This window comes from Sabethes cyaneus, chromosome 2, assembly GCF_943734655.1.
Source record: "Sabethes cyaneus chromosome 2, idSabCyanKW18_F2, whole genome shotgun sequence".
Taxonomy (NCBI): Eukaryota; Metazoa; Arthropoda; class Insecta; order Diptera; family Culicidae; genus Sabethes; species Sabethes cyaneus.
This window is the reverse complement of record NC_071354.1, coordinates 183,495,778-183,521,803: the sequence shown is the minus strand read 5'-3', so window position 1 is coordinate 183,521,803 and position 26,026 is coordinate 183,495,778. Positions and strand designations below refer to the sequence as shown.

General features: G+C 40.7%; 1 protein-coding gene across 2 annotated transcripts; it reads left to right on the top strand.

Annotated features, from left to right (window-relative positions):
• Positions 1-806: 806 nt before the first annotated feature.
• LOC128734531 (uncharacterized) lies at positions 807-26,026 on the top strand. 2 transcript variants are annotated; one of them, XM_053828781.1, is made up of 7 exons: positions 832-871; positions 1,559-1,883; positions 13,559-14,939; positions 15,016-15,220; positions 21,019-21,203; positions 21,422-21,793; positions 22,020-26,026. In XM_053828781.1, the coding sequence occupies exons 2-7, from the start codon at positions 1,734-1,736 to the stop codon at positions 23,933-23,935; spliced, it is 4,209 nt and encodes a 1,402-aa protein (XP_053684756.1). In that variant the 5' UTR covers positions 832-871; positions 1,559-1,733; the 3' UTR covers positions 23,936-26,026. The 2 variants fall into 2 exon arrangements, with proteins under 2 accessions (XP_053684755.1, XP_053684756.1); XM_053828780.1 differs by having other exon boundaries at positions 807-1,883.

Sequence of the window (26,026 nt, the reverse complement as noted above, 5' to 3'; positions counted from 1 at the left end):
ATATAAATGATAAAATGTCGCCGTCACCGTAGTTTTCGTGGCCTGTGCTTAGTGATGTCGGCCGGTTAGCTCTTCCGGAGAAATTTTAGGAAGTCGAAGTTGGTGATGCACGCGGTGTACCAATTCCTTATCCTGCAATTAGTCGATCCAGATCACTATAGGCTCCTCAATAACGACAGTTAGACAACATCTCAAATTGACATAAGGTATCAAATTCTGTAAGATTCTTCAACTGCAAATTTCTACAAAAAAAGCTGACGACCAAAAATTGATACCCTTACTGTTATTTACTCCTGATAAAGCTCCAATCTCGCGCGTTGAGAATCGGCAGTGCTTTTTCTCATCTAGAATCGTACCCATGTATAATAGTATCATCGAGTGCTCTCTCCATTTACTTCTAGAAATCAACGGAAACATTCGCGGTCACGCTCTTTCAGACCATTCTGATGCGGGCACGACGGGCAGTCTTTTGTTTAGCTCCGCTGCCGCTGTCTGCTGCGCCCAGCTAATATGTAATGTAGTTTCGTACTAACACCACTTGCCATTGACTGGTTGGTGATGGCAAACGCAAATCACTGGGTCGTCGTCGTCGTATGTGGTGCCTGATGGTGCTACTTGTCTTTTGCGTGTTGATATCAAGGGTGGCGGCGGTATCGTAGTAGACTGTTACCTTATAATTGGCAAAGAGCGAGCGAAAGAGAAACAAACTGTCCACGGCTGCCGCACGTACGTTATCTAAGCTATCAGCTAGGCAGTCATTCAGTCAGTGCTGGTCGTTCTGCGAAACGGATTCGCAAATTGTCCTCGCCATCGCCATCGCCATCGTCGTCATCGTCGTCGTCGTGGTCGCAGTCGTTTTCACTTTGCAGTAGTGAGCCACATACGTCTGTGTTCGCTTCAAGTATAGCAAGATCTTGGACGGGAGAAAGAAAACCAATGTTAATTGAAAAATTGTGATCTTGTTAAAGCTAAGAAGGCGAGTGGAGGTCATCCTGCATTTTGCAGCTCGATACCACTGAGACCATAACCTGGCATGTTAATTCTACACCGGGAAACGTCTTATCAGATCGGCGATAGTGAAGAAAAGCGTGATTAAATATAAGTATTTCACTTATCGACAGTGACAGATAAGAGCTGAATTATGGTGATACTACAAGATATCAATTTATTTTTTCATTGGTTGAAGCATGAATGGCTCCATTGGTGTGCGTGTCTTTCAACAGTGTGCGTACTAATGTGAGGAGACAATGCAAAATGTGTAAATTAAATATTCTTGAATCAAGCACTTTGTTATATCATAATGGTGTAGGAGAGAAACGAAACAGAATTAAATAAGTATCGGCCACAGAATCAGCACATTTATGTACTGGCGTTTAATATATATTGTAGTATGCTGATTGCTATCTCGCAATAAGAAAAAGTGGACAAATCAAATGTGATCTTAAGCAGTCTTTTTTCTCAATACTGTGCACAGAAACACCTGATCTCAGTTCTGAATGGGCCTGCAATAGTAATGTGTCGCCATCTTGCATGTATTTGAGTGAATCTCTTCCAATAGGAATCAACCAGTCTGTTCTCGCATGCTGCTGTCGTCACGAATCTTTTTCGCGAGTGAATTTTACATCGGAAAACTACAATTCTAGACGTGTGAATTCGTGCAAGTGATGGCATAAAGTGTGAATATAGGAAATTACAAACCATCGCATAGAAAACATGTGAATAGGGTGTTCAAAATGAACGAAAATTACGCGGCTGCTGCGGCCGCACAACAATTGCCCATTGAAAAACTTGTGCGTGTTGGATATTACGAACTGGATAAAACCATCGGAAAAGGCAACTTCGCTGTGGTGAAACTAGCCTCGAATGTGATCACAAACTCGAAGGTAATAATTCAGGGGTGACAAAGGAAGTGTAATGCATAGAAATCTCATTTTTATCAATTTTCTACCTGAGTTGAGCTAGATTTTGACAAGCAGCCATTATTGTACGAAACATCGATTTCGAACGTCCCAACTGATTGCCGAGTGCACACGCACACAGTCGCACGGTGTGCCATGAGTCGTTTCGAACATGAACGTCAAACTGTGTGTTTTGCTCGGACCAAAACAAATGCACGCAAACCATTTCCGAGATGAGATACTGAATTGCGTTCCGAAAGATAACGACTGAAAACAGCATCGGAATGATACTTCGGTAATCAATTGTCCGATGTCCGTGAAAGAAAATATGAAATATGCTGCAGCAGGTTTTAAATACAATGTTTGTTTTACTTTAATAAGGAAAACACTAAACTAGATGGATAGAATTAGTGAGCATAGTATTTGAAATGTTAAATTTCGTCGAAAATGAAAAAATTAAACTAATTTTCTGGGAAAATTGGCGAATCACACCCAACATATTTATTATGTGTGATTTGCTGCTTCTTATGATTGTTAAATACCGATCGAAAAAAGTGTTGCAAATAATACAGTGTATACAATTCGTGCACGGGGTTCCATTTTCTTAATTATGTCAAATTTAGTGGTTCAGGGTGGGTATGTTTCGAAGTTATACAATTTAGTGAGAGTGGAAAAAGAAGAGTATTTTCTTTAGAAACTGCTATTTTTTGCTCTCGAAATTCTGTTATTAATGAATGTTTTCATGAGTGAATAAAAATAATACTTCACCTATTTTGAAATAAATAGCAGTGAAAAACTAATTGACCTAAAATAAATTAGATACCAACGAATATAACAATGGAACATCGATTATCAGCCAATTTTATCTGATTGTGTTGAGGCTATACTCAAATCGCATATAACTATTTCTCCCGTTGCTCGTTGTTATATTCATAGGTAGCATAGTACGGGCAGCCTAGTTTCAAGGAAATAGTACAGGAAGTAATGTGAGCTATGGAACAATGGACACCGAAAATACCCGAGGATAGAAAATAGCCATTGCTGAAAACCTCCGGTTTCCTTTGTGTGTTCTTTTTTGCAATATGCGACTGTTATGGGAAATATCCTCGTTCTCACTATTTATTGATTCCTGTATCGTGTACCTCCACCTCGCTGTACAGCAACGACATTGATGATGGTATACTTGCAAGGACCATATGTAAGAGGGTTGACATAATTTGCTTCTATTTAGGTAGGTGGACAAGTCGACATCGGATATTCAAACATCCTGATGACCTTATACCGTTTTCATTAGTTCTGAACTCGAACGAAACCAGAGTTTTATATAATATATAAACACATGGTGAAATTGGAGGTTTCTGATAAAAGCACTTGTTTACATTATTTTAGTTAAGCTTAAATACGGATTAAAGAGCCTAAAATAAATTATTCTGAAAACCCTATTAGTTTTTGCAGTTGGAAATGCACCGATAATCAATCATGACATGGTAAAAAATGAGGTCTTTAAATTAAATAAATTAAAATAATTTTAAATTAAGCATTGTAAGAAATTTAATTCTTGACAATTAACTGCACTAGACATGGCTAATTATTACCATACTGAACAATTCCATGATATAGGATGAAAAAGAAAACTGAAAAGCATGAAAAGCATTTTCAATGTATATATTTCCAGAAAATATTTAAACTATCTCTTTTAAGAATCGTTTGGCTAATTTTTTTAACTTAGTTATAGTTTGACGGTTCGATAGCTTAAGTAGTCAAATTGGTAGGTAAAAATGTTAGTGTCCACCTCTAATTGTAATGCTTAAACATATTCTCTTGTGTTTTCAGCTTTGTATTTTACCCGCCTTGATTTCACATGAATCTAAATTTTCTTTTAATCTTAAACTTATAAATAATTCATCAAGCTTAATGTTAATTGAAGCTTAGCTTTAGTGGTAGATTTCTAAGTCAGAATAGTCGAAATATAAAAATTGCGGTTTTCTTGACTCTTCACTTTCTTTTCGATACTTTTAATGGCTTTATCGCAATCTCATCTAACATGGAAACATCACTATCAGTCAGAGGCTTTGAATTTAACACTAAACATACCGACTAAACTCCTTGCTAACAGACCGAAATTGCCGCAGTTGTCGATAGGTTAGCGTTAATATTTTTCTCAATAAAAAGATAGACAGTAGAGCAACAAGCTTTGCATTATGTTTTAAATATATTTTCTAATAAAAATAGTAAAGCGGAAAAGTGCTGTAACGCTGTGAAAATGAACCAAAAATGTAAGGGGTCAAATGACCCCTGCCCGGTATGTTTAGTATTAACCATATACGTCATAGTGTAGTTTTATCGATCCATAACTTCATTGCAGATTGCACTGCTCGTACAGCTGTAGCCTGAGGAACATTTTAGAGAAAACTTTGAAATTTGTATGAAAATCTGGGTCAATGGAAACGCATGGTACACTGTAATAATAGTGAAGCACCAGAATAGCACAGCATAATAAAATGAATACCGATTTGATTGTCAACAAACATGTAATAAAATCAAAAATGTATTAATTCCTGGACGGTTTTAAATATTTTTGTTAGCAGATCAAAGATCTGAACGTCTTTCATGAAAAGCACACAGCATATACTGCGTATATCGTATTTCCATATGATTTTCAATTCAAATATCAGTTTTCGTATTTTATTAAATATTTTTTCGCATAACAGTCCCATTTATATAGCAAACTCCATAGAAAATGGGACTGTCATGCGAGGAGTATATTGTAGTGTATTGTAACGACTGCATGATTACGTAATAGACCCCATAATGGTTCTTGGCCTCTTACCCAGCAACTCGTATTTTTACCTGCTCGTGGTACCATGTTAGGGGCGGCTCTTGGTGGCCTGAAGATTCCTCAACCAAATGAGCGGTTGTACTCTAAGTTAGGAGTGGCTCACGGCAGCGTCAGAACCTGAGCGGGTGACTGAAATCGGCACTACACCTAAAATGGCAGACTCGGAGCGTGGCCCTAGTAAGACTGCCTACCCAAACCCATCTTACTACAAAAAATCAAGGAAATTCGACTCAGAACATTGGAAAGGCGACGAAATAAAGACCTAGAATGGATGCTTGGTACTTGAAACTGCAGATCCTTGAATTTCGTGCGTGGCGATAGGGTGGCAGACCGTTTGTTCAACTATTTTTTTAAATTTATTTAAAACATCTTCAACATAGTTGCACAGACAATTTACTAATATAATGGTTGGACTCTACGTCTATAAACATTCTTACTTATTTGAAAATCATAGGCTCACCAAGTTCATTGAAAACACGGCAACACATGGCCCAAGGTTCATTGTATCCGTAGTTTGTGCGATGGGAGAGTGCTGCCACAGCAGGATACGATTTCAGAGCTGCATTCGGGGAACATGAATGTCTACCTGGCTTACGAGAGAGCTGGCAGCTAATGAATGCAGATCAATAAGCTTGCAACGTTCCTCGTAGGCTGGTAGATTTGCGGTATCGTTCCAGGCCAGAAGACGCAGGGCATATTTTAAAGAAAATCTTTTGGATGACCTTTATGCTGTTGAATGCTGCGAACAAGTGCACAATACAACGATTTAAGCGCGTATATATCTTGAAATGCGTTGGTGTTTCTTTTCACGACTCCAACTGCTTGTACAATACTTATTGTGAAGGCCCTAGCAGTGATCGTTGAAATGTGTTGAAATCTGGCTTTGGAATCAATAGTAACGCCCAAGTCCTTTATGGTCTGCACTCGGCGTGTATGGCTCTGTCCGATAGAGTATTCGTTTCGCAGAGACTCTTGTAGTCGGCTAAAGGATATGACGTAACATTTCGTGATATTACATAAACTTGCATACCATTTAGAGTACACCATCGTGAAGGAGAATCAATATCGCTTTAGAGAGTACAGCAGTCAAGTCTGATTTTAATTTCACGGAATATCTTAAATCGTCGGCGTACATCAGCTAAATGAGCTAAAAAGTCTGCTTAGCTCAAATCAAATATCAAAGGCCCTAGATGCCTACCTTGAGACACACCAGATGGTATCTCGAAACAAGTCGAATTGCTACCCTTTATACCGACAAAAGCGCAGCGTTCGGTAAGATAAGATTGGATCCAATGTCCTGACATTCGACATTCGGTCGCTAGCGAAGAGTGCCAATCGAAGTTTCTTGGTTTTCGTTCTTAATCCACGAATATTCTGGTAGAATATGTTAGGAAAAGAACAGACTGAGCAATCGGATGTGAGAGTGCTGGAGAAGGTCCTGCTGGGCCTGAACCTGGATCATCACATAGGTTGGTAGAATAGCTAGAAACGGAGGATCGGATCGACGCCTACGCTATCATAAACGTGCACTCTCTGCACTCTCACGAAGGTAGATCCAACGACGAGAAGGAAGCATTCTTTGCACAGCTGGAGGCAACGTACAACAACTGTTCACCACTGGTCATCAACATCGTCATCGGGGATATAAACGCCCAGATTGGCAAGTAAGCGGTGTATAAACCAGTAATTGGATCAAACGATGATGGCCAGCGATGCATGAACTTTGCAGTTTCCCAAAATTTGGTGATCAGAAGCACGTTTTTTTCGCAAAGATATCCACAAAGCCATCTGGAAATCACCTAACCAACGAACATTAAACCAAATCGATAGTATTCTCATCGATGGCCGGTTTTTCTCGAACATCATCAACATACGCTCCCTACGGTGTGCGGATATCGACTTAGATCATTACCTGGTAGTAAGTAGTACATGTGCGTTTAAAACTATCGACTCGACGGTATATACTTCGCTACAAAGCCGCCCTCCTTGGTCAAACAATCGCCAATTAGGCAACCCGTGAGTTGCCGAGTACTACACGCGCGAACTGGATGAAGCTCTACCTTCCTCTGTGGAGCTGGCTGCTTTGACCTTCGAAGACAGATGGAACAGGACACTTTTGGCCGTTAATAAGGTCGCATCCGCAGCAGGGTTGCCACATGCACAGATTATTCTGTGTTTAACAGTCATTTGAAAGAAATCGCCTGAACAGAATCTGTATGCATAGAATACAGATTTTCGCCAAATTACACAGATTAACAAGATTTTTGAGCTTTTACATGAGAGTGAAAGAGACGGAGATAGTCAGCAAAACGACTCTCTATCTCTTTCATTCTGATTATTTTGCATTGTACAGATTTTTGCACAGATATTTTTCCTCGCCGTACAGTGCTTGGTGGAGAAACCTCGAGTGCACGAAATGATTGGTTTGACGGGAATGTCAAACAAGCGATAGAAAGGAAAACAAAGAGTTTGGAAAAACTATCCAAGTATTGCCATGAGGGAGAATTTGCCCAAGTACGATCTTGAGGAGGAAAAAGCGCTAGAGAGACAGAGATCGTCAAGAGGTAGAACAACTATTCCGGGCTGTTTTATGAGACGTGCAAGTTCTATGAGAAGGTGAACCAATATCGTAAAAGATACACACCGAAGCCTGATACGTGCAGGAACGAGGGTCCCTGGTCAAAAACGAGCGCGAGATGGTCGACAGGTGTAAGCAGTTCTTCGATGAGCAACAGCAATATAACGCGTCGCGTGTCTACTTCCGATCTCGAAGAGATCTGCGGCGGATCCAATCCAATTTTCACTCCGACAAATCCACCAGAAATGTAGGAAATACTCCATCCCCGAGTTCCTCCAAATCGCAAAGGGGATGGTTTGTTCTGTATATTATTCTACATATAGCTGATCCGGCGCTGAAGGCGTGATCCGGCGAGAAGACATTGAAACGAGAGGAACGATCTTCGGCAAAAGTAGCCGACTTCTAGCCACCGCAGATGACATCGACATCATTACCAGAAATCTTGGGATGGCGGAGGCAATCTACGCCAGACTAAAAACGGAGACTAGGAGGAATGGGTCACATATCAATGCGTCAAAAACAAAATATATGGTAGGAAGAAGCTCCAGAGAAAACAACGTTCGCTTCCCACGGACAGTGACAATTGACGGCGATGAACTGTAAGTGGTTGATGAGTTCAAATGTTTGGAATCTCTGGTCGTTATCGACAAAATAATATGACTAAGGAGAATAAACGATGTATGCAAGCTAGAAATCGAGCCTCCTTTCTCTCCGCATGACGCTACGATCAAGGAGCATACACCGCAGCAGACAGCTGACGCTGTATAAAATGCTAATCAGATCGGTAGTCCTCTACGGACTTGCGACAGTAAGTATGCTTACAGAGGACATGCGTGCCCTTGCCGTTTTTGAACGGATGGTCTTAAGCGGAGTACAAACGGAAAGCAGAGAGTGGCGGGCATCGGCGTATGAACCACGAGTTGCTCGCACCACTTGGAAAGATTCCCATCGTACGCCCGGCGAAAGCTGGGAGACTGCAGTGTGCCGGCAACGTACGTGTACGGCAACGCTGTGCACGGATGCAGTAAAATTGGTTCTCTTCAAAAACCTCACCAGGAATAGAGGGGCCCAACGTGCTAGATAGCTCGACCAGATTGAAACCGATTTGCGTGTGTCGAGACGCTCAACTAATTAGCGACAAGTAACCAAGAACCGAGTATAGTGGAGAGAAATAACCCTTGATACAGCAAGAGCCACCCCGGTTAACAGGTTGGATTGAACTAAAACTAAGTCAAAACTTCACAAAATGCCCCTAAAATTTACAAACTCAGCTTCTGAGTAGCTCTACCACCAAAAAACTAGATCAACCTCATGTTTTTGTGTTGATTTATTAAGGGGGACCCTACTCTGGAAGGTCGAAATAATGGATTTTCGTAAATATTTTTTGGATGTTGGAATTGACGTCATGTGTTGGGGTATTATGGTTATTGGTTAAGGTATATTTGAAGATGTATTTTGTATGTGTTAGATGCCAAAATAGTGATTACTAAGCTGTTGGCAGTTGGGCACGTGGATGTTCCCTAGAAAACAGTTCCTTGTTGGCGGGAATCAACGGAGTACTGGAGAACAGATTTCAGATCCAGTGATTCGCATATAATGTGTAATCTTTGAATCACAGACGGACTAGTAGAAAGGAACCTCCACAACATTTTTATTAAGCGTGCGACACTTGTCTCCTCAATCTAACTTTCCGCGCTTTCCCCTTCACAGCAATTTGCTTTTGTATGATTTTTGGGTGTTTAACCTTTATATATCTATAGTGATTGTTTCATTGTGCAACCGGATCTGCTTTGCATTCGATGTAGAAAGACTTCCTATTCTGTTTAGATTCTTTGCTGGAATGGCGTTTTTTGCACAGTTTCCATCGCAAAAAATAAACCTAACTAAACTTGTTTAGATACATTGAGTTGATCGCCGCAATTTAAATTGATTGCTTCTTGAGATCGGCAGTTTTCGGCGAAAACAAATATCAATTTAAATGCCCGTTTCTCCGTACGTTTCGGGTTACTTACTGGCTTTCAGTCATCATCTGCGGACACTAAAAAATTATATTAACCAACATTACACCTAATATTTTTTTGAAACGATGGTTCTACAATTGGGTATTTTAGTGGTATATACATTTCCGCTAGAGATGGTCGGGTCTCGGGTTTTCAGACCCGAAACCCGAAAAAAACCCGAACCCGTCGGGTTCGGGTCGGGTTCGGGCTTGACAGTTTTGCCAGGTGTCGGGCTCGGGTCGGGTTCGGGTTTGGCCAAAAAAAAAAATTCGGGCTCGGGTCGGGTTCGGGCTTAGCGAGAAAAATAAGTCCGGGTTTCGGGTTTGGGCTATGAGAAATCGAACCATGTCCATATTCAGTTCTTGTAAAAGTATTATTTTAACATAATAAAATAAGCAGTACTTTAATGATATTTAGTATGACTTAGATATCAACTACACTGGACTGATTGTTTTTTAGACGCTTTAGTGTTTTCAGATTTAGATCGAGTTTAGACCAAAAGTTATATATTCCAGAATTCGCCAGAATTCGTTAGTTGGATCATGTCATAACTACGCCCAAACTAGTGATTGGGTGGACTGACAGAAGACTAGAATTGTCTGCTATCATAAATTATTGGTTTCTATTCCGATTTCCAAAAAGTTTCGTGCCTCGGAATAGTTGTAAGTTTAGCTGTCTTTAGCACTAAACATACCGTGAAGCAGAGCTGCCACAAATACAGATATTTGTGAGTGCATAAATTTGGGACCCATCAATTATTTCAGTTGCTGTGATTTCTGGCTCTACTAATGTTCCTGAATTTTAAAGTACTTCATAAACTATTTATGTTATTTAAAAATTAGATCGAGAAAATAAAATACTGCGGATAAAACGGTAGGGTCTCAAATTTATGCATGCACAAATATCTGTATTTATGGCAGCTCTGCCGTGAAGGGGTCATTTGACCCATTGCTTTTTTGGTTCATTTTCACGGCACACAATTGTGTTTAGTTACTTTTATTAGAAAATATATTTAAAACATAATGCAAAGTTTGGTCCTCTACTATTTCTTTTTTTATCGAGAAAAATATTACTTACTTTATTTTATTTTTTTAGAATTTTCAATTCAGTTTCAAAAGAAATAGAAGGGTGAAAAAAACCTACAATTTCAAATGAATTTTAGAGCTCGAACGTTATAGAGAATACGAAAAGAAAACTGCCGAGATTTGAACTCACACCTCGAGTTTTATGAAAATTAATATAAAATTCAAGTTCAGGGCGGGATCAAATTTAACATAATATAAAAATTCGGGATCGGATCGGGTTTTGGTTTGGCCGAAAAAAAAATTCGGGTTCGGGTCGGGTTCGGGCTTAACGAAAAAAATAAATCCGGGTTCGGGTCGGGTTCGGGTTTGACTCAAAATAAAATTTCGGGTTCGGGTCGGGCTCGGGTTTGACAGAAAATAAAAATTCGGGTTCGGGTCGGGTCCGGGTTTGACAGCAAAAAAAATTTCGGGCCCGGGTCGGGTTCGGGCTTGGAAAATGTGAAACCCGACCATCTCTAATTTCCGCATATTCTGACAAGATATGATGCCATTCAATCGCTACATGAAGACTTTTCCGAATTTGACTAATGGAAGTAATGAAAAAACATTTTTTTTATATTTGAAAAAAAAAAATTGGAATAAGACGATAGCTTATAAGTAAACCACTGTTCTTTTTAGCTCGCCTTAGACAACACAGTGAATAGATACACTATGGTCATCGAACGATACAGGTTTCATATGAGAGCTTTAAAAGCTCGGTTAAAACGAAGAGCTCTATCAGAGAGATAGAAGAGAGGGAGAGAACTTCTGACATCAAGTCAATCAATCGGCTTGGTTGATATCTGTCAAACAGCCAATCATTCTAGTTTTGATTTTTATTAATTTTTTCATCGAATATTGACTTAATTGAAATAAAAAAAGAACTGCTAGATTCAGGAAACGATGGGCTATCAAATAAGATAGAAAAATTCACTTTTTTGGGAAAATTAAAATACCCAATTGATGGAGGGACGGTAGGGGAAAGTAATGAAATTTTTTTGGGAATGGAGGAGAAAGAGTGGAAAGGAAGAAGGGGGGGGGCTGGTTTAAAAGGTAGCTACGCTTAACAATTTGTCGTTGTGACTCCTATTTTTGCACAAACGAATAGAACATCATAAATCCGGAGTGATTTGCGATTAGGACGCAACTAGCAAAATGTAAACAATGAGGAATACCACTGTGAAAGTTTGCAAATACATTTTCAAGTCGTAATTTAAATGAAAGTGACAAAAATCGGGTTTAAAGACATTAATTGTTGTAGATTTAAGCAATTTTATTATTTCCCAACTATACAGCATTAAATCTGTGCATTCATGCTGATTATCTAAGATTTCTAGTTGAACCCCTTGAATGAGCCTCAAAGCATTTTGACAATGAGAATCGCCCAGCTTTGTTTCGCCTTGTTTTGATTTTTTTTTTATTTAATTTCGCCTGTTTACATGCGCCTGTGTTATGAAAACAACGCAGTTTCGCCTGTTTACAAAACGATTTACAAATAAGCCTGTTACTTCATAACAAGGAAAGGGGCTAAACTGCAAATTGTCTTGTGTTTTGATTAAACACTTCTATCGCCCATCACTAAAAATTTGTTTTAAATAATTCTATCGATTAAAGCAGAAAAAAGGATTCTCGCTATGGATATTATCAGTCTTTTTAAGGCTGATGGTGATAAAACGATTTGTTTACATTTCCGGAGTCATTCGCGATTGGGTCTCAACTAGCAAATTGTAAACAAATCGTTTTATTGCACCATCAGCCTTAAAAAGACTGATAATAACCTTGGCAAGAATCCTTTCTTCTGTTTTAATCGTTAGAATTATTTAAAACAAATTTTTAGTGATGGGCGATAGAAGTGTTTAATCAAAACAAAAGACAATTTGCAGTTTAGCCCCTTTCATTGTTATGAAGTAACAGGCTTATTTGCAAGTCGTTTTGTAAACAGGCGATAGTAAAGAGCGAAACTTCGTTGTTTTCAAAACACAGACGCATGTAAACAGGCGAAACTAAGTAAAAAAAATCAAAACAAGGCCAAACAGGGCTGGGCGAATCTCATTGTTAAAATGCTTTCAGGCTTATTCCAAGGGGTTCAACTATAAAACTTAGATTTTGAGCTTGAATGCACAAATTTTATGCAGTATTGTTGTGAAATTATAAGGCTGATTTATTCTACACCAATTTATGTCTATAAACTTGATTTTTGTAACTAGTTAGTTTATGTGTTTGTAAAGAGATAAAGTGTATAGTGTATAGTCGCGAAATTTGTAAGTTTGAATTTAAATTTAATTTGTATTAGGTGTAATGTTGGTTTATATAATGTTTTAGTTTCCGCAGATGATGAGTGTAAGCCAGTAAGTAACTCGAAACGTACGGACAAACTGGCATTTAAATTGATATTTATTTTCGCCGCAAACCGCCGATCACAAGAAGCAAATAAACTAGTTTTGAATAAACTCGACCACTCGGCTTGATTATCAAACCCCACATTTCAATGAGTCATTTTGATTCACCGGTGTTTACAAAGCTTGCAGCTGGCAACGAGTGATATCGTTAATATTCAGAATTATATTTCAGTTTTAAAAAACAATATTTGTTGCAATGAAAAATGAAAATGAAATCAACTTGAAAAAAATATTCGCTTCAAACGAGTTTACAATTTTCCAGTTCAAAATTTAACAACAGTACGACGGCTGTTGAAATTTAGAAATTTCATTTTTAGTCAATATTCTTTCGTTGCACGCGCTTTAAGCCATGTGACATTTAAGACCAGATTTCGAGTATTATAGTCCTAGTCCTAGCAACAAATTCTCTGTATTACCTACTTCATTTGGCATCAAAAATCAGGTCACGGTGAATTGAATCGAGATTGAAGGAATCTGATTCCTCAAATAGATTATTGATAAACGTCCCAAAATAAACTCCCCTAAACTTTGCACCACCGCAGAAGACCTATGGGAACAGCTGGACCCGAAGTGAATGAATGATAAATAAAGTACAAACACTTATCACGCCAATAAGCAACGGTTGTTTATCGATGCGTGTGCATGAGAGCAAAATCTAATCTGCGATAGACTGCCTTTAATTAATATGTCTGCGCTATCTAATCTAGTGTCTTTCTATTATCTTCCCTTTCCATGTCCGGCTTGCTGCTGTTGCTGCTGCTTCTGGACGACGCACCGCAGGTTGCAATCAAAATAATCGATAAAACATGTCTCGACGAGGAGAACCTGGCGAAAACATTTCGCGAAATTTCAATACTAAAGGTGTTACATCATCCGCACATTACGCGACTGTACGAGGTCATGGAATCACGTAACAAAATCTATCTGGTAACGGAGCACGCCGCACGTGGGGAGATATTCGATCACTTGGTTGCCAATGGTCGCATGAAGGAGGAGGAGGCGGCACGGATTTTCTCGCAAATTATCTCTGCCGTCGATTACTGTCACTGCAAAGGTATCGTGCATCGGGACTTAAAAGCAGAAAACGTTCTTCTGGACAATGAGATGAACGTTAAATTAGCCGACTTCGGTTTTAGCAATACATTCTCCGAAGGAACTCCCTTGCGGACGTGGTGTGGGTCACCGCCGTATGCGGCCCCGGAGGTTTTCCAAGGTGTGGAGTATGATGGTCCTAAATCAGATATATGGAGCCTTGGAGTCGTTCTATATGTGCTAGTATGTGGTGCACTTCCGTTCGACGGTGCTACACTGCACGATTTGCGTAGCGTCGTTGTGGCTGGCAAGTTTAGAATTCCATTTTTTATGTCGCAAGAATGTGAGCACCTGATAAGGCACATGCTGGTCGTCGAACCGGAGAAACGGTACACACTAAAACAGATAGGAAATCACAAATGGTTAGAAATGTACAACACTGTTCCAATACTTGAAACCGGCTCGTACCAACAGGCCGAAAGCGCAAATTTAGATACAATCGTTATGACTCATATGCTTCAGCTTCCCGGCCTTACGGCCGACATGATCGCACAGTCAGTCCATGAGAATCGTTTCGATCATATTTATGCAATTTATTATCTCCTTGTCGACAAGTTGAAGCAAAAGCGAAAAGAAAAAAGTCGTCTACAGCATCACGCCAGTTTGGCGTACTCAAGGTCACGTAAAACTAGCATCACAACCGGTGTTGTGGATCGAACCGAAGTGATCAAAAATGATTCGTTAGAACGGCTCAGCCCGCTGACTAGTACCGGGTCTCCGATTCTGAATATGTCTACTGGAATCGCTACCACAGATGAGTTGGAAAAATATGAACTTGATAATGCAAACATAGCGAGAACACCTGAATCTACGGATCATCTATTTCCGCCTACCTGTGCGAGTACTTCGGCCAACACGCGACGACACACTGTCGGTCCGGGTGATGTTGCACACGAACAAGCATTGGCCAATCCAAATGTACCCATCAACTTTAAAGTGGGACCAGCGGAACAGAATCCGCCAACGCAGAACGTTCCCATCAACATACCGATGCTACAGAATCAGCCAGTTCACAATCTCACTATCAAAGATCAACATTTGTTGAAACCGCCTATGGTCATGGGTGCAAGTAAGTGTATACACCTGACCTTACAGGTTTTTAATGGACTGCATTATCTGATGTTTTTGTTTGTTTTTGTCAACAGGTGCATTCGGCAGACGGGCCTCTGACGGCGGCGCTAATTTGCACATTTACTACCCAACGTCAACCAACTTTAACGATCAACCGGCCGGTGACGTGATATACGGTACTCAGGCAGCACACGTCATTATACCTACGGTTGTTGACCATCCGATGCCGGCGGCACCGGGGATCGAAGTGCCGGATGATTCCAGTGATGAAATTCAAAGGTAAAACTAAAAAAATTGAGTTGTTCTATTTTTCTAAAAAATACTAAAGGAAGTTTTCCGATTTTCTCGGACATCGTTCATTACAAAAATGTAGAACTATTAAACCGAGCATTGTAGAACAATTGTTTATGAAAATCCACTAAATTTTAATCGAGTAACGCCTCCTCATCTAACTTTTTTGGTTTCCTAACGCAGGGTTTATCTTCAACGCTGAAATCATCATGCCTGAAATTTCGAAATTTACACGATTTATCAGTTGTAGCCGAGATTGCAGCATTACCGTGAAACACTTCCTCAAGTATTCTATGTGCTATATTCCAGTTAAAGTAGAAAATTTCCCGAAAATCCGGCTTCGCTTTGGACATTCCACCACGTGGAAAATTTTGTTAAAGTAAACCGGCTGTGGACTGTGGCGTGATGAATTTTTATCACCTAAAATTATCGAATTTCGCTACCATTCTCTTTTCACAAAAGCACAATACCGAATATTTGGTGTAAGCTCTGTACCCTTTTTAACCACAGTTGCAGGCAGTCAAGCTGTCGTATCAGCCATTCCTCTCTTACTCTTGAGGATGCTACGATCCACACCTGGAGCTTTTCTGAGCTGGCTTTCTTAGCTCCCTTTTTGAGCTCTCCCAATGGAAACGAAAAGGTTACATTTTTTCTATACATTTACCAGCATGCAATGCCGCTCTGGACTGTATCTGTTTCGAAAGGGACTGTCTCTTGTAAGAACCGAGACTATCCCGAATACCCAGATCTCGCTTCACCTGGTTTTGCCACCTCAACCGCTGTGTTTCTTCCTGATTCGATGCAAAAGAATTTTTGCAGCATAATTGTCCGGCATTCTAGCAACATGTCCTGCCACATTGGATAGATAGAGAGTATAGAAACTATCTACTATTAAGAGGAAGGTATAATAATTCTGCAAAAAGGTTTAGTAGTTGGGGTTCATTTAGATTCTATTTTTGGTTTATGTACTGTAGCCATACTATTACATATATCGCAACTCGCAGTGTACCTCTCAATATCCAAATTTATTCCATACCAATATACCAAATTGCCTAGCTAGTTGTTTCATTTTAACTATTCCCGCATGATTGGCATGTAAAAGTTTTAACGTGCCTGTCTGCCACAAAAGACGATCATTAAGACTGTCGCAGTGGACTTTTAACCCAATGCCCTTCTGGCATACAAAAATCAGAGGGGCTATGTGCAAGACACGACCGCATATATAGGTGACGTAGGACTACGTAAGTCTCTTTATAATGATAGTAGCATGTATTCATGCTTGTAATCATTCGATTCTTCATGTATACATGCTATATGCAACATATATACATGCTACATGCGTTGTATGTAACATTTATCAAAGTAATAACATTGCATACGTTCAATTCTCAAAAGATTGTGCATTTGAAAACAATTTAACAAAATCAAGAACACAAACTATTGCTTGCCTGCTACCTTACTGAAATTAAAGATTGTTTTTATTACCCATGGTTCCCCACGTTGAAGGGCTTTGTCACTCTTTCTGGCGTACTTCCCAAGCAAGGACATCAAAACGGTCTAGGTTTAACCGCGGTGTTAAGAAATGTTGTTGAAATAAGGGAACTTTGTCACTTGTTTTGGCTTACTTCCCAAGCACAGATATCAAATTGGTATAGGTTTAGATCATCGTAAAGAATCTTCCAACCAATCACGAAGCGAGAATTCTGGTAAAACATAGGTTCAATATTTTCAACTTTTCAATAGTTCAATATCAAGAATCCATACTTTTCTTCATTTGTGTCAATTCTTAGAAGATTTTCCGATCGTTTGGTGTAAGAATATTGAAAATCGATCGGAAAACCGCTGAGGTATTAGCGCTCAAAACCTTTCATTTTTCGTGACGCTCGCATATTTCGATTTTTTGGAATGACACCCTATCTCAAAACTTGCCGTAAGACGTAGTCCTACGTCAAAAGATGTGCTGTTGGTAAAATAGGATTGAATTGGTAAGATCCCTTCAACGTGGGGAACCATTGGTAATAAAAACAATCTTTAATTTCCGTTAGGTAGCAGGAAAGCAATAGTTTGTGTTCTTGATTTTGTTAAATTGTTTCCAAATGTACAATCTTTTGAGAATTGAACGTGTGCAATGTTACTACTTTGATAAATGTTACATTTAACGCATGTAGCATGTATATATGTTGCATATAGCATGTATACATGAAGAATCGATTGATTACAAGCATGAATACATGCTACTATCACTACAAAGAGACTTACGTAGTCCTGCGTCACCTATATGCGGTCGTGTCTTGTACACAACCCCTCTGATTTTTTTACTACACTTCTGAAGAAACGGCAAGCATGCGTATTCATACAGACACATATTTTAACCGAACACTACAGCTGTAGCACATTTTTCCAACACAGATATCAAATTCGCCTAGCTTTAATCGTCTCGCAGTAAAGAATTTGCGTTCTGTTGGGACAACGAACTTGTGTCATTTTTTCTAACACATTTCCCTAACACAGACATCAAAATGGACTAGGTTTAATCACGTTCGTAGGAAATCTGTTGGCACGAGGGGGTTTTGTCACTCTTTCTGGCGTACTTCCCAAGCAAGGATCTCAGAATGGTCTAGGTTTAATCGCGGTGTTAAGAAATCTTGTTGAAATGAGGAAACTTGGTCACTTGTTTTGGTTTGGTTTGACTAGGTTTAGATCATCGTAAATAATCTTCCAATCAATCATGAAACAAGAATTTTGGTAAAACATAGTTTCATTATTTACAGTTTTTCAATAGTTCAACATTAAGAATCTATACTTTTCTTCATTTGGACCAATTCTTAGAAGATTTTCCTATCGATTGATGTAAGAATATTAAAAATCCTTCGGGAAACCACTAAGCTATTAGCGTTCAAAACCTGAAAGACGTAGTCCTGCGTCAAAATTGAAGCGCTGGAAGACGCTCCTTGTGGCAACCTATTGTACGTAAATAATCCCTTTATAGTATTTATAGTCATAAACTTTCTAGACCTTTTTGATAATGATAATTGAGTATAAGTGCCTTCTAAATCTAAAGCGCAAAACACCTTGCAACCCGCTAAACCCGCAAACAAATCCTGAGCAATGGGTAAAGGGTAAGTGTTCGGGATTATTAGCTTGTTGATCGAGACCTTGCAGTCGATTACCAAACGAATTTCAATGTTTTTCTTCATTACAATTACCACTGGAGACGCCCATTCGCTAGTTTTAAGTGGTGGCTAGTTTTAATGACTTTCTCCAATTTGTCCAAATACTGTGAAACTTTATCTCTTAATCTGTACGGTACGTTATATGTATTTTTTTAAATGGGTACTTCCTCTTTTAAAACCAATTCAGCTTCGAACTCCTCAATTAGTTTGAGAAATCTTTAACAAATACTTTGCGAATTTTTTTTACTTCTGTTGTGATTTCATGGCCGGTCATATCAAATACATTTTTAATTGAACCAAGGTTTGTAAAATAATCCCTCCAATTAAGGTAAAATACTGATATTTTTTTTTGAAACGATGGTTCTACAATTGATGAAGAGATGGTATGGGAAAGAAATGAAAATTTTTTTGCTGAAGGAGGGGGAAGAGCAGAAAGGTGAGGAGGGGGGAGGGGCATATTGGTAGCTACACTTAACAAGTAGTCGTTTTGACTCCTACCTTTTGTCCAATGCTGGAAGGTGCATGAGTCGAACCAAGCTATAATCTGAGATTATAACCGGATTCGAACCCACAACACCCGCCAGGGCATGTGGTTCGCTGGTACTTGTACCTTTGAACCATAGAGGCTCTGGACAAAAGGAGACTGCAAAACCCACTCATCAAGATAGCAACGCTTCTGGTTGGGTTAAAGACACAAATTGTGCCTCTTCCTACGTCTATTGTAGATAACTATCGACCGGGAAGTTTAAATTTAACTGGTTTTTACTGGCAAGACGACGACACTATGCAGGGCCCTTACGACGTGACGTTGTTCGTCTGTCAGCGTGTGTTAGCCGCGTTTCTCAGCGCGGGTTTTCGAGGGAAGGCCCCGTTCCTATGAAATAGGAACGCACTTCTCCCTCCTTCACCAAAAAAAATTTAATTTCTTTCCCCTACCGTCCCGTCATCAATTGTAGAACCATCGTTTCAAAAAAAAAATCAATATATATGTAAGACCGCGCATTTCAAGGTCAAGACTAAAAACATGAGATTAGCCTAGGGTAAAACACGTCCACCCAAGTTCTACCCAACAATGGAACCAAAAGTTCCAAATTAGCTTGAATATCCCTGAATAAATTTTACTGAAACATTCGCTTCTCCTTCTATTTTCAATTTGTCCCCATTAACAACAATCAATTTTTGTTGCTCTGTGACAGAGGTTTTGTAAAATTTGAAAAATATTGTCTCTTCCCCATCACTGATACCGACGAGCCACAATCTATTTCCATTTGAACTTTAATATTTTCTATGTTGATTAGTATTAAGCATGGATTTTTGATGTTATTTATTGAAGAAACTTGCATGCACTCTAAGTTTTCACCTGTATTCCTATCATCCTCGTTCTCATCGTCACTATCAAAACCAATTCGCCGCCAGTCTGTCATAATATCTTCCACTACACCTTCTTGCGTACGGTAAGGTTGGCCAACAAACTTTATCGCATCACGCCTTTGGTTCTTAAGCTTGAAACATTTTCGCTTAATATGTTCTTTAATGCTGCAATAGTCGCAAATTAATTGGGAGTAGTCACGCCTTCTATTTTCTACTGGAAACCACCTTGCAGATTTATACCTTCTCTCCATATGATTAAAAGGGTTGGGATTTATATCCTAATCGGTTCCTCACATTTCCCCAATCAGTACCTAGTGATGTCCGAAAATTTCAATTATTCGATTACCGATTAATCGGCGAGCGTTGTCTGCACTAATCGATTAATTCAACTATTCGTGCTAGTGGTATTCGATTAGAAATATTCGATTATTTTTTTCATTAATTCGATTAATCGAACGATTATGAACGATTAGCGGCCATTATTCGGGGATTATTCGCATTCATATTATTTCCTTTGAACTATTCGATTAATTCAACTACTCGTGTTGGCAGTATTCGATTAAAAATTATTCGAATATTTTTAAAGTTATTCGATTACTTGAATTAATCGAACGATTAACAGACATCACTATCAGTACCCTCGCCTGGGTTGTCAGAATTAGGCACAAATGGTTGCCTACTTCTGCCTTGGTTCTGGTATCCCAATCGGTGAGCTGCTACCCTTCCTGGTTCCATTTGCTCCATGTTTGTACCAAAGCTCCTCGCGTTGTTGACGGTAATTTCCCAGCTAGACAAAAATCTTTCCGTAGCCACTAGCTTTTTCCTTAGATCGTTGTCCCTAATCCCCGTGATTATTCTATCAATTATTGCTGAATCTTTAAAATTTCCAAACGCGCAAAGCTGCGCTTGGAGTTTTAACGCTAAAACATACTTTTCTACTGTTTCATTTGGTAATTGCACTCTATTATTGAATTTCAATCTTTGAATTAGGTCCGATTCGACCTTATCGAATCGGGCTTTTAGTTTAGTTATCATCTCATCATAGCTTATCGACTCTAAAGAGCCGCTAGGATGCACTAATTTCAATTCTGTCTCTGAACCTCGGGCAGTTTACTACATTCAAGTTCCTGGAGTGGGCTTCCATTCCTCCGAAGAACCTGTAATCTTGGATCTAGAAGAATTCTCGGAAAAAGAGAACCACAAATACGATAACACAATATATTTCCCGTGTTTTGTTTTCAGATACATGCACGGGAGAGGTTGTGCCAAGCGCCACACCGTAGGATGCACCGAAGATTTGTCCAACAGCAATGGAGCAACTATGGAACCACCGCAAGCACATTCCCCTGCACCGACTGCAACGGGAGCCTCCGGCGGAGGCCGCACACGAAGGACAGGCCTTCTAACGGTTATGGAGAGACCACCAGGTATGAAAAAGGCTGAAATGAAAAAAAAAACTGCGCTCGCTGTTTTAAAGATGTTCTGATTGGTTATGCATGCATGCTTTGTATATGAATGCGATTATTTTTTTTTATTTATAAATTGACATTTATTTTCTTAATGTTTTATTGTATTTCTTTTCGTTTGATTTTGGTGTTGTTTCGATGTTGTAACTCCTATACAAAACTAAAATTGAACCGTGTAGTGATTAGTCCTGATTTAATACGTGAAGTAGAGGCACGAATGAACCGCAACTACCTACCTCCATCGCTAATGAGCACACCGCCAACGACGGCGCCATTGCCAGCACATATGTCCGGAATCGGCGTAAGCGGTCCCTCCACTGTTGCCCTGGGAGTTATGCCAGGCATACAATCGGGTAGACCCAATTCACTGACTCCACTGGTGGGAGCATTCGGGCTACCGGCGGGACTAGAGCAAAATCCTCCACCGCCAGCGCCTGGTCCTTCCTTGCAATCTACCTCGGCACAGTCAATTGCCACTTCCAATGCACTGCAGAATGTGTGTAGTAGACGCTTTGCTAGAACATGTAAACTGCCCACAGTACAGGAGTTTGGTAAGTAGCACGCGCTACCTCGTTCAGCCACGATATCTTCGCTAACTAATCCGACATCTGAGGAGAGCATTCAGGCCACCTGCTAATCACTGCATTAGATATATTTTGTGCTTTTTTATTTATTGATGTAGTACTTGAATGATCATTTCATTTATCTTTTCTATCAACTACTCAATCTACTAATAACAATTTAACGCATTCAAACATTCGTCTCTATTTCCTGCAGGTCGTTACAGTCCCGTCAGGAGAGCATCGGAAGGCTCCAAAATCAACACACAATTCCAAGGACCATTCCAAGAGTGCCAGCAGCTACAAAAGGGTCTCAATGCTGGCACTCAGCAGCGAAATTTGCTAATCACACCAAGCCCCCCTCTAGCAGACAACTCGGTAAGCTTACCTGGGTCTCCAATGCACTGCAAACCGTTCGATGACAGATCTCAGCAAGACATACAACTGCCCCAGGACATGGTGCTCTCGCTGATACCTGGCCTGGAGAAGTTGGTGCTCGAGAAGCGCATTCAAATTGAGACCGCCAAGAATATCATAAGCACACGAACGTTACCGTACGAAGTAAGGCAACAGTTGGGATTGTTCGCTCATTCGGTTGCTCCCGACCTAGGTTACACCTTACAGCAGCAGCAGCTGCAGCACAGTCAGAGCGTTTCTCCACTTACTGCACGACCGGCAACACTGCAGCCCAATAATCTCGCTGGCAGCAGTATTGTAACACCGAACTATGGTTATTATGGTGGTTTGCCTTATTCCCCCTTTGGAATGCCGGGAGTTTTTCCAGGAATAAATTTTGCTGGCAGCAACAGTAACAGTGGCTGTCCTTCTCCAGTATACTACAGCGAATGTCCGTCGCCTATCTTACCTGGACCTTCCAGTACAACCGGTGGTGGTGCCTCACCTATGCACCAGATCACACATGGTATTAGTATTATTAACACTGGCAGCGCGACACCGTCGGCTGCTGGAGGGTCCATTACTCGTGGAACGTCAGCAGCATTTCCAGTGTCTTGCAATGAACCGTTAGATCTTAGTATGGATGTAGTCAATAGTGTAGAGTTAGATTTCCCACGAAATAACTTCTCGATGAATGCTTCGATTGCGGGAAGCTCACCACATAACTATTTCGACATGAAGAACTTTAGCCTTATGCCACCGCAACAAATGCGCCTAACCGCGACACCCCCGACTTCACCGAATCTATGTATCATACAAGAGGAAAATCATACTGCCGCACCGTTCCATGGGGGCGTACCGTACAAAAGCCAATCGGCCGGCGGTTCACCGGAAGATTTAAGCTTTCAGCACACCCATCCACAAATCTGTCTAACAGACGTTCAAGGAAGCGAGATAACCCTGGTGGCACTGTCAGACTCAAGCCATGATAGCGACGATTCGCTGAATTGCCAAAGTTCAGGACTAGGATTCCAGGGATTGCTTATATCGGAACCTTCCAGCGATATGCCTTCTATTACGCGTGGGGTTGGAAGGAAAGCTAGTCTCGAAGCCGAGAACAACTCAACGTCGACTTCAACAAAACTAGAAACGGACACTAGCGAATCTTACGCGAGACGAGGTAGTGATAAATCTCTCGGTTTCAGCGACGATAGTCTCAGTAACGATTCGAACCATTCGAATCTCTCACCTAGTCAAGAACCGTCGGCCAGTTCCGGTTTCAAAAGTTGCGATTCTCACTCTGAGCAAGACGCTCGTCTCAGCCCGGACTCGCTGTGTGACACACGGACACTAACGGACGAATGCTTCGAACTACCGCTACCGCAGGAGTGCTCCGCGCTGGATTCCTCTCGAATATTGGAAATGGTGAAACGAAGGATCGACTCCAAAATGCCCCCGATGGGCTGTGTGTTCAATGCGGCCAAAGTGGTAGACCCGGATGGCGGTCAGCACAGTCGAGCAGATCTAGATACCGCCACGTTGGGCGGGACTGGAACAGGCGATAGTTCAAATCTCAGCTTGGAATATTCCGGCGGGCTACAGATCGAGCTGCAAGTATTCGAAGGACGCATCAAGGATAGTCACAGTGGAAAGGGTATCAAGCTGCGTCGCATTTCCGGCGATCAGAATGAGTACGGAAAGCTGTGCCAGCAGCTGATCACTTCGCTTACCGTTTGAAAGCGGCACAGCCAGCTGACGGTTTAGTACGGAAGTCGGTTTTGAGTGCATTATGTGAAACTAATGGTGGGGTAAAGTTGGTCGAACTTTTCGTTTTGGCTTGTTGGGTTGGATTTGTTGTGCAGTCATGGTTTACTCCATCCTTCCAAGTGCTATCAATATTATTTTTAAACAGTGTTTTAGATATCTAGGTATCTGTGTTTCATGGAATGTTAAAAGGGTGTGAGCTTACCCGTTGAGTGAACGCTGCCTTTATAAGTTTCTGGGAGCTCTGCGAAATAGGAATCCTTTCTGTGTTCCGTTCTGAAGGCAATGTAAGGCAGTTGTGTTGTTGTCGGAGAAAATAGCTAAGCAGGCAGTCAACCACTGTTCCAGGATTTTCGTGACACAGCTGGTCAACGAAATGGTTCGAAACCCTGCTGTCTGGTCACCTTGTTCGTTTTGTTTTGGGATTAGAAACATTAGACTATGCCCCCAGTTCGGCAGCATAGTTCTTTAGGAACATTCAGTATTCAACAATCGGTGTCGGCAGTTTTTAACAAGATTCTAGATTATAGGGTTGCTCCGCCTCATCTACTCTGACCAAGCTAGAGCTCCTAGCTCCAGTTAGTGAAACGCGATAAAGATAGTAAATAGTTTCGGACCGCGACTCCTTTGAGTATTTTGTGCTTCTTTATAACGTTGATGAAGTATTCGTCGGTGGCAGAACAGTCCTTCAAAAATTTTGCGAGATTGCTTCCCAGTTGCCCTCGAGGCACGGCACTTGTCTAATAGGACAGTCGTCGTCTGTTCAAACCTCGACTATTAGAGTAAATATTAGAGTCAATGGGTAAATATAACGAGAACCCCAATTGTCTTGTACATTAATAGTTGGGAACGAAGTCTGTAGAATGAATCAAATGGAACTCTGGAAGCGGAATGTAGATTCTGATGTAGATTTACATTAACTCTTTTCCATAGTACCGCCAACCAATGGTCCTCTTGGATTTCCTCATGGTTCCGCTCGTTCTACTAAGGATTTCCTCCGATGTACCGTTCGGTGACTTCATCTTTCTGTAGATGATCGATTGGGAGGCGTTTGGCCACCCTCATGGCCTTTCGCCGTTCTTTCACTATCTTATGAATGTCTTCCTCCCTGATCTTGCTCCGGCTTTTGGAACGACAATGTTGGTGGTGGCTAGGATGGGGTCCGTCGACTCCAGTACACTGTATAGCTCACGATCCCCTTAAGAATTTCCTTTAAGAATGAGAGCGCATTACAAAGAGGCCAAGGCCAGTCATCTCTATCATGAACTTCTGGTCACTTCTATGGTTTTGTCTCTAGTGACAATGATAAGGAAGTAATCGCTAACATATGCATTAAAAAACTACAAAAGGTAATGTAACAATTTTTCCCAAGTCCCAAGCTTATTAAGCCTACTATAAAAGTACGGCGACAACCTGCCGGGTGGGTGGCCTTTCGGAATTTGACCAGAACAGTTAGCCATGGCCGATGGATGGATATCGGTATGTTCATCAGCTCTTTCGTGATCTTAGCGATTAGCTGCTTTTTCGTTTTGGCTCCGAAATTATTGGAGTAGATCCTCCGTTTGAAGTTCGTCCAAAATATTCTATCGATCACAGCTAGATAATGTTAGGAAGGATAGCGGTCTTCAGTACGTTTATCTTCAGTGATTTCTTAGCATAATCGACCGAGACTAGGTCCGGCCAAAAAACCATATCCTCTTTCATGTGAAACTTCTTATAGAAGGCGGCACCTTGTGGCAGGTATTTTGTACTGTATATCTCCCTGTTCACCGTAAGCTCCCAAGGAAAGAACAATGTCTTCGTTATTCCCTTCTCGTTGATCGTCACCCACAGAAGAACCTTCGTCGTGAACGTGGTGAGAGATATTTTTGACGTCATCGCTTACCAACTTTGCGGGGACGTAAAGTGTCCGATCGCCTGCCGGTCATTGCCATCCAGCGTCCAGTACGTCTCGTCATCTGTTATGACCACAACGTCGCGCTTCTCGTCGCGGCCGGCCTCGACTGACGCTTATGCATTTCTTAACCGTTTTACCGGTTATTCCAAGCTTCCAGTCCAGCCCAA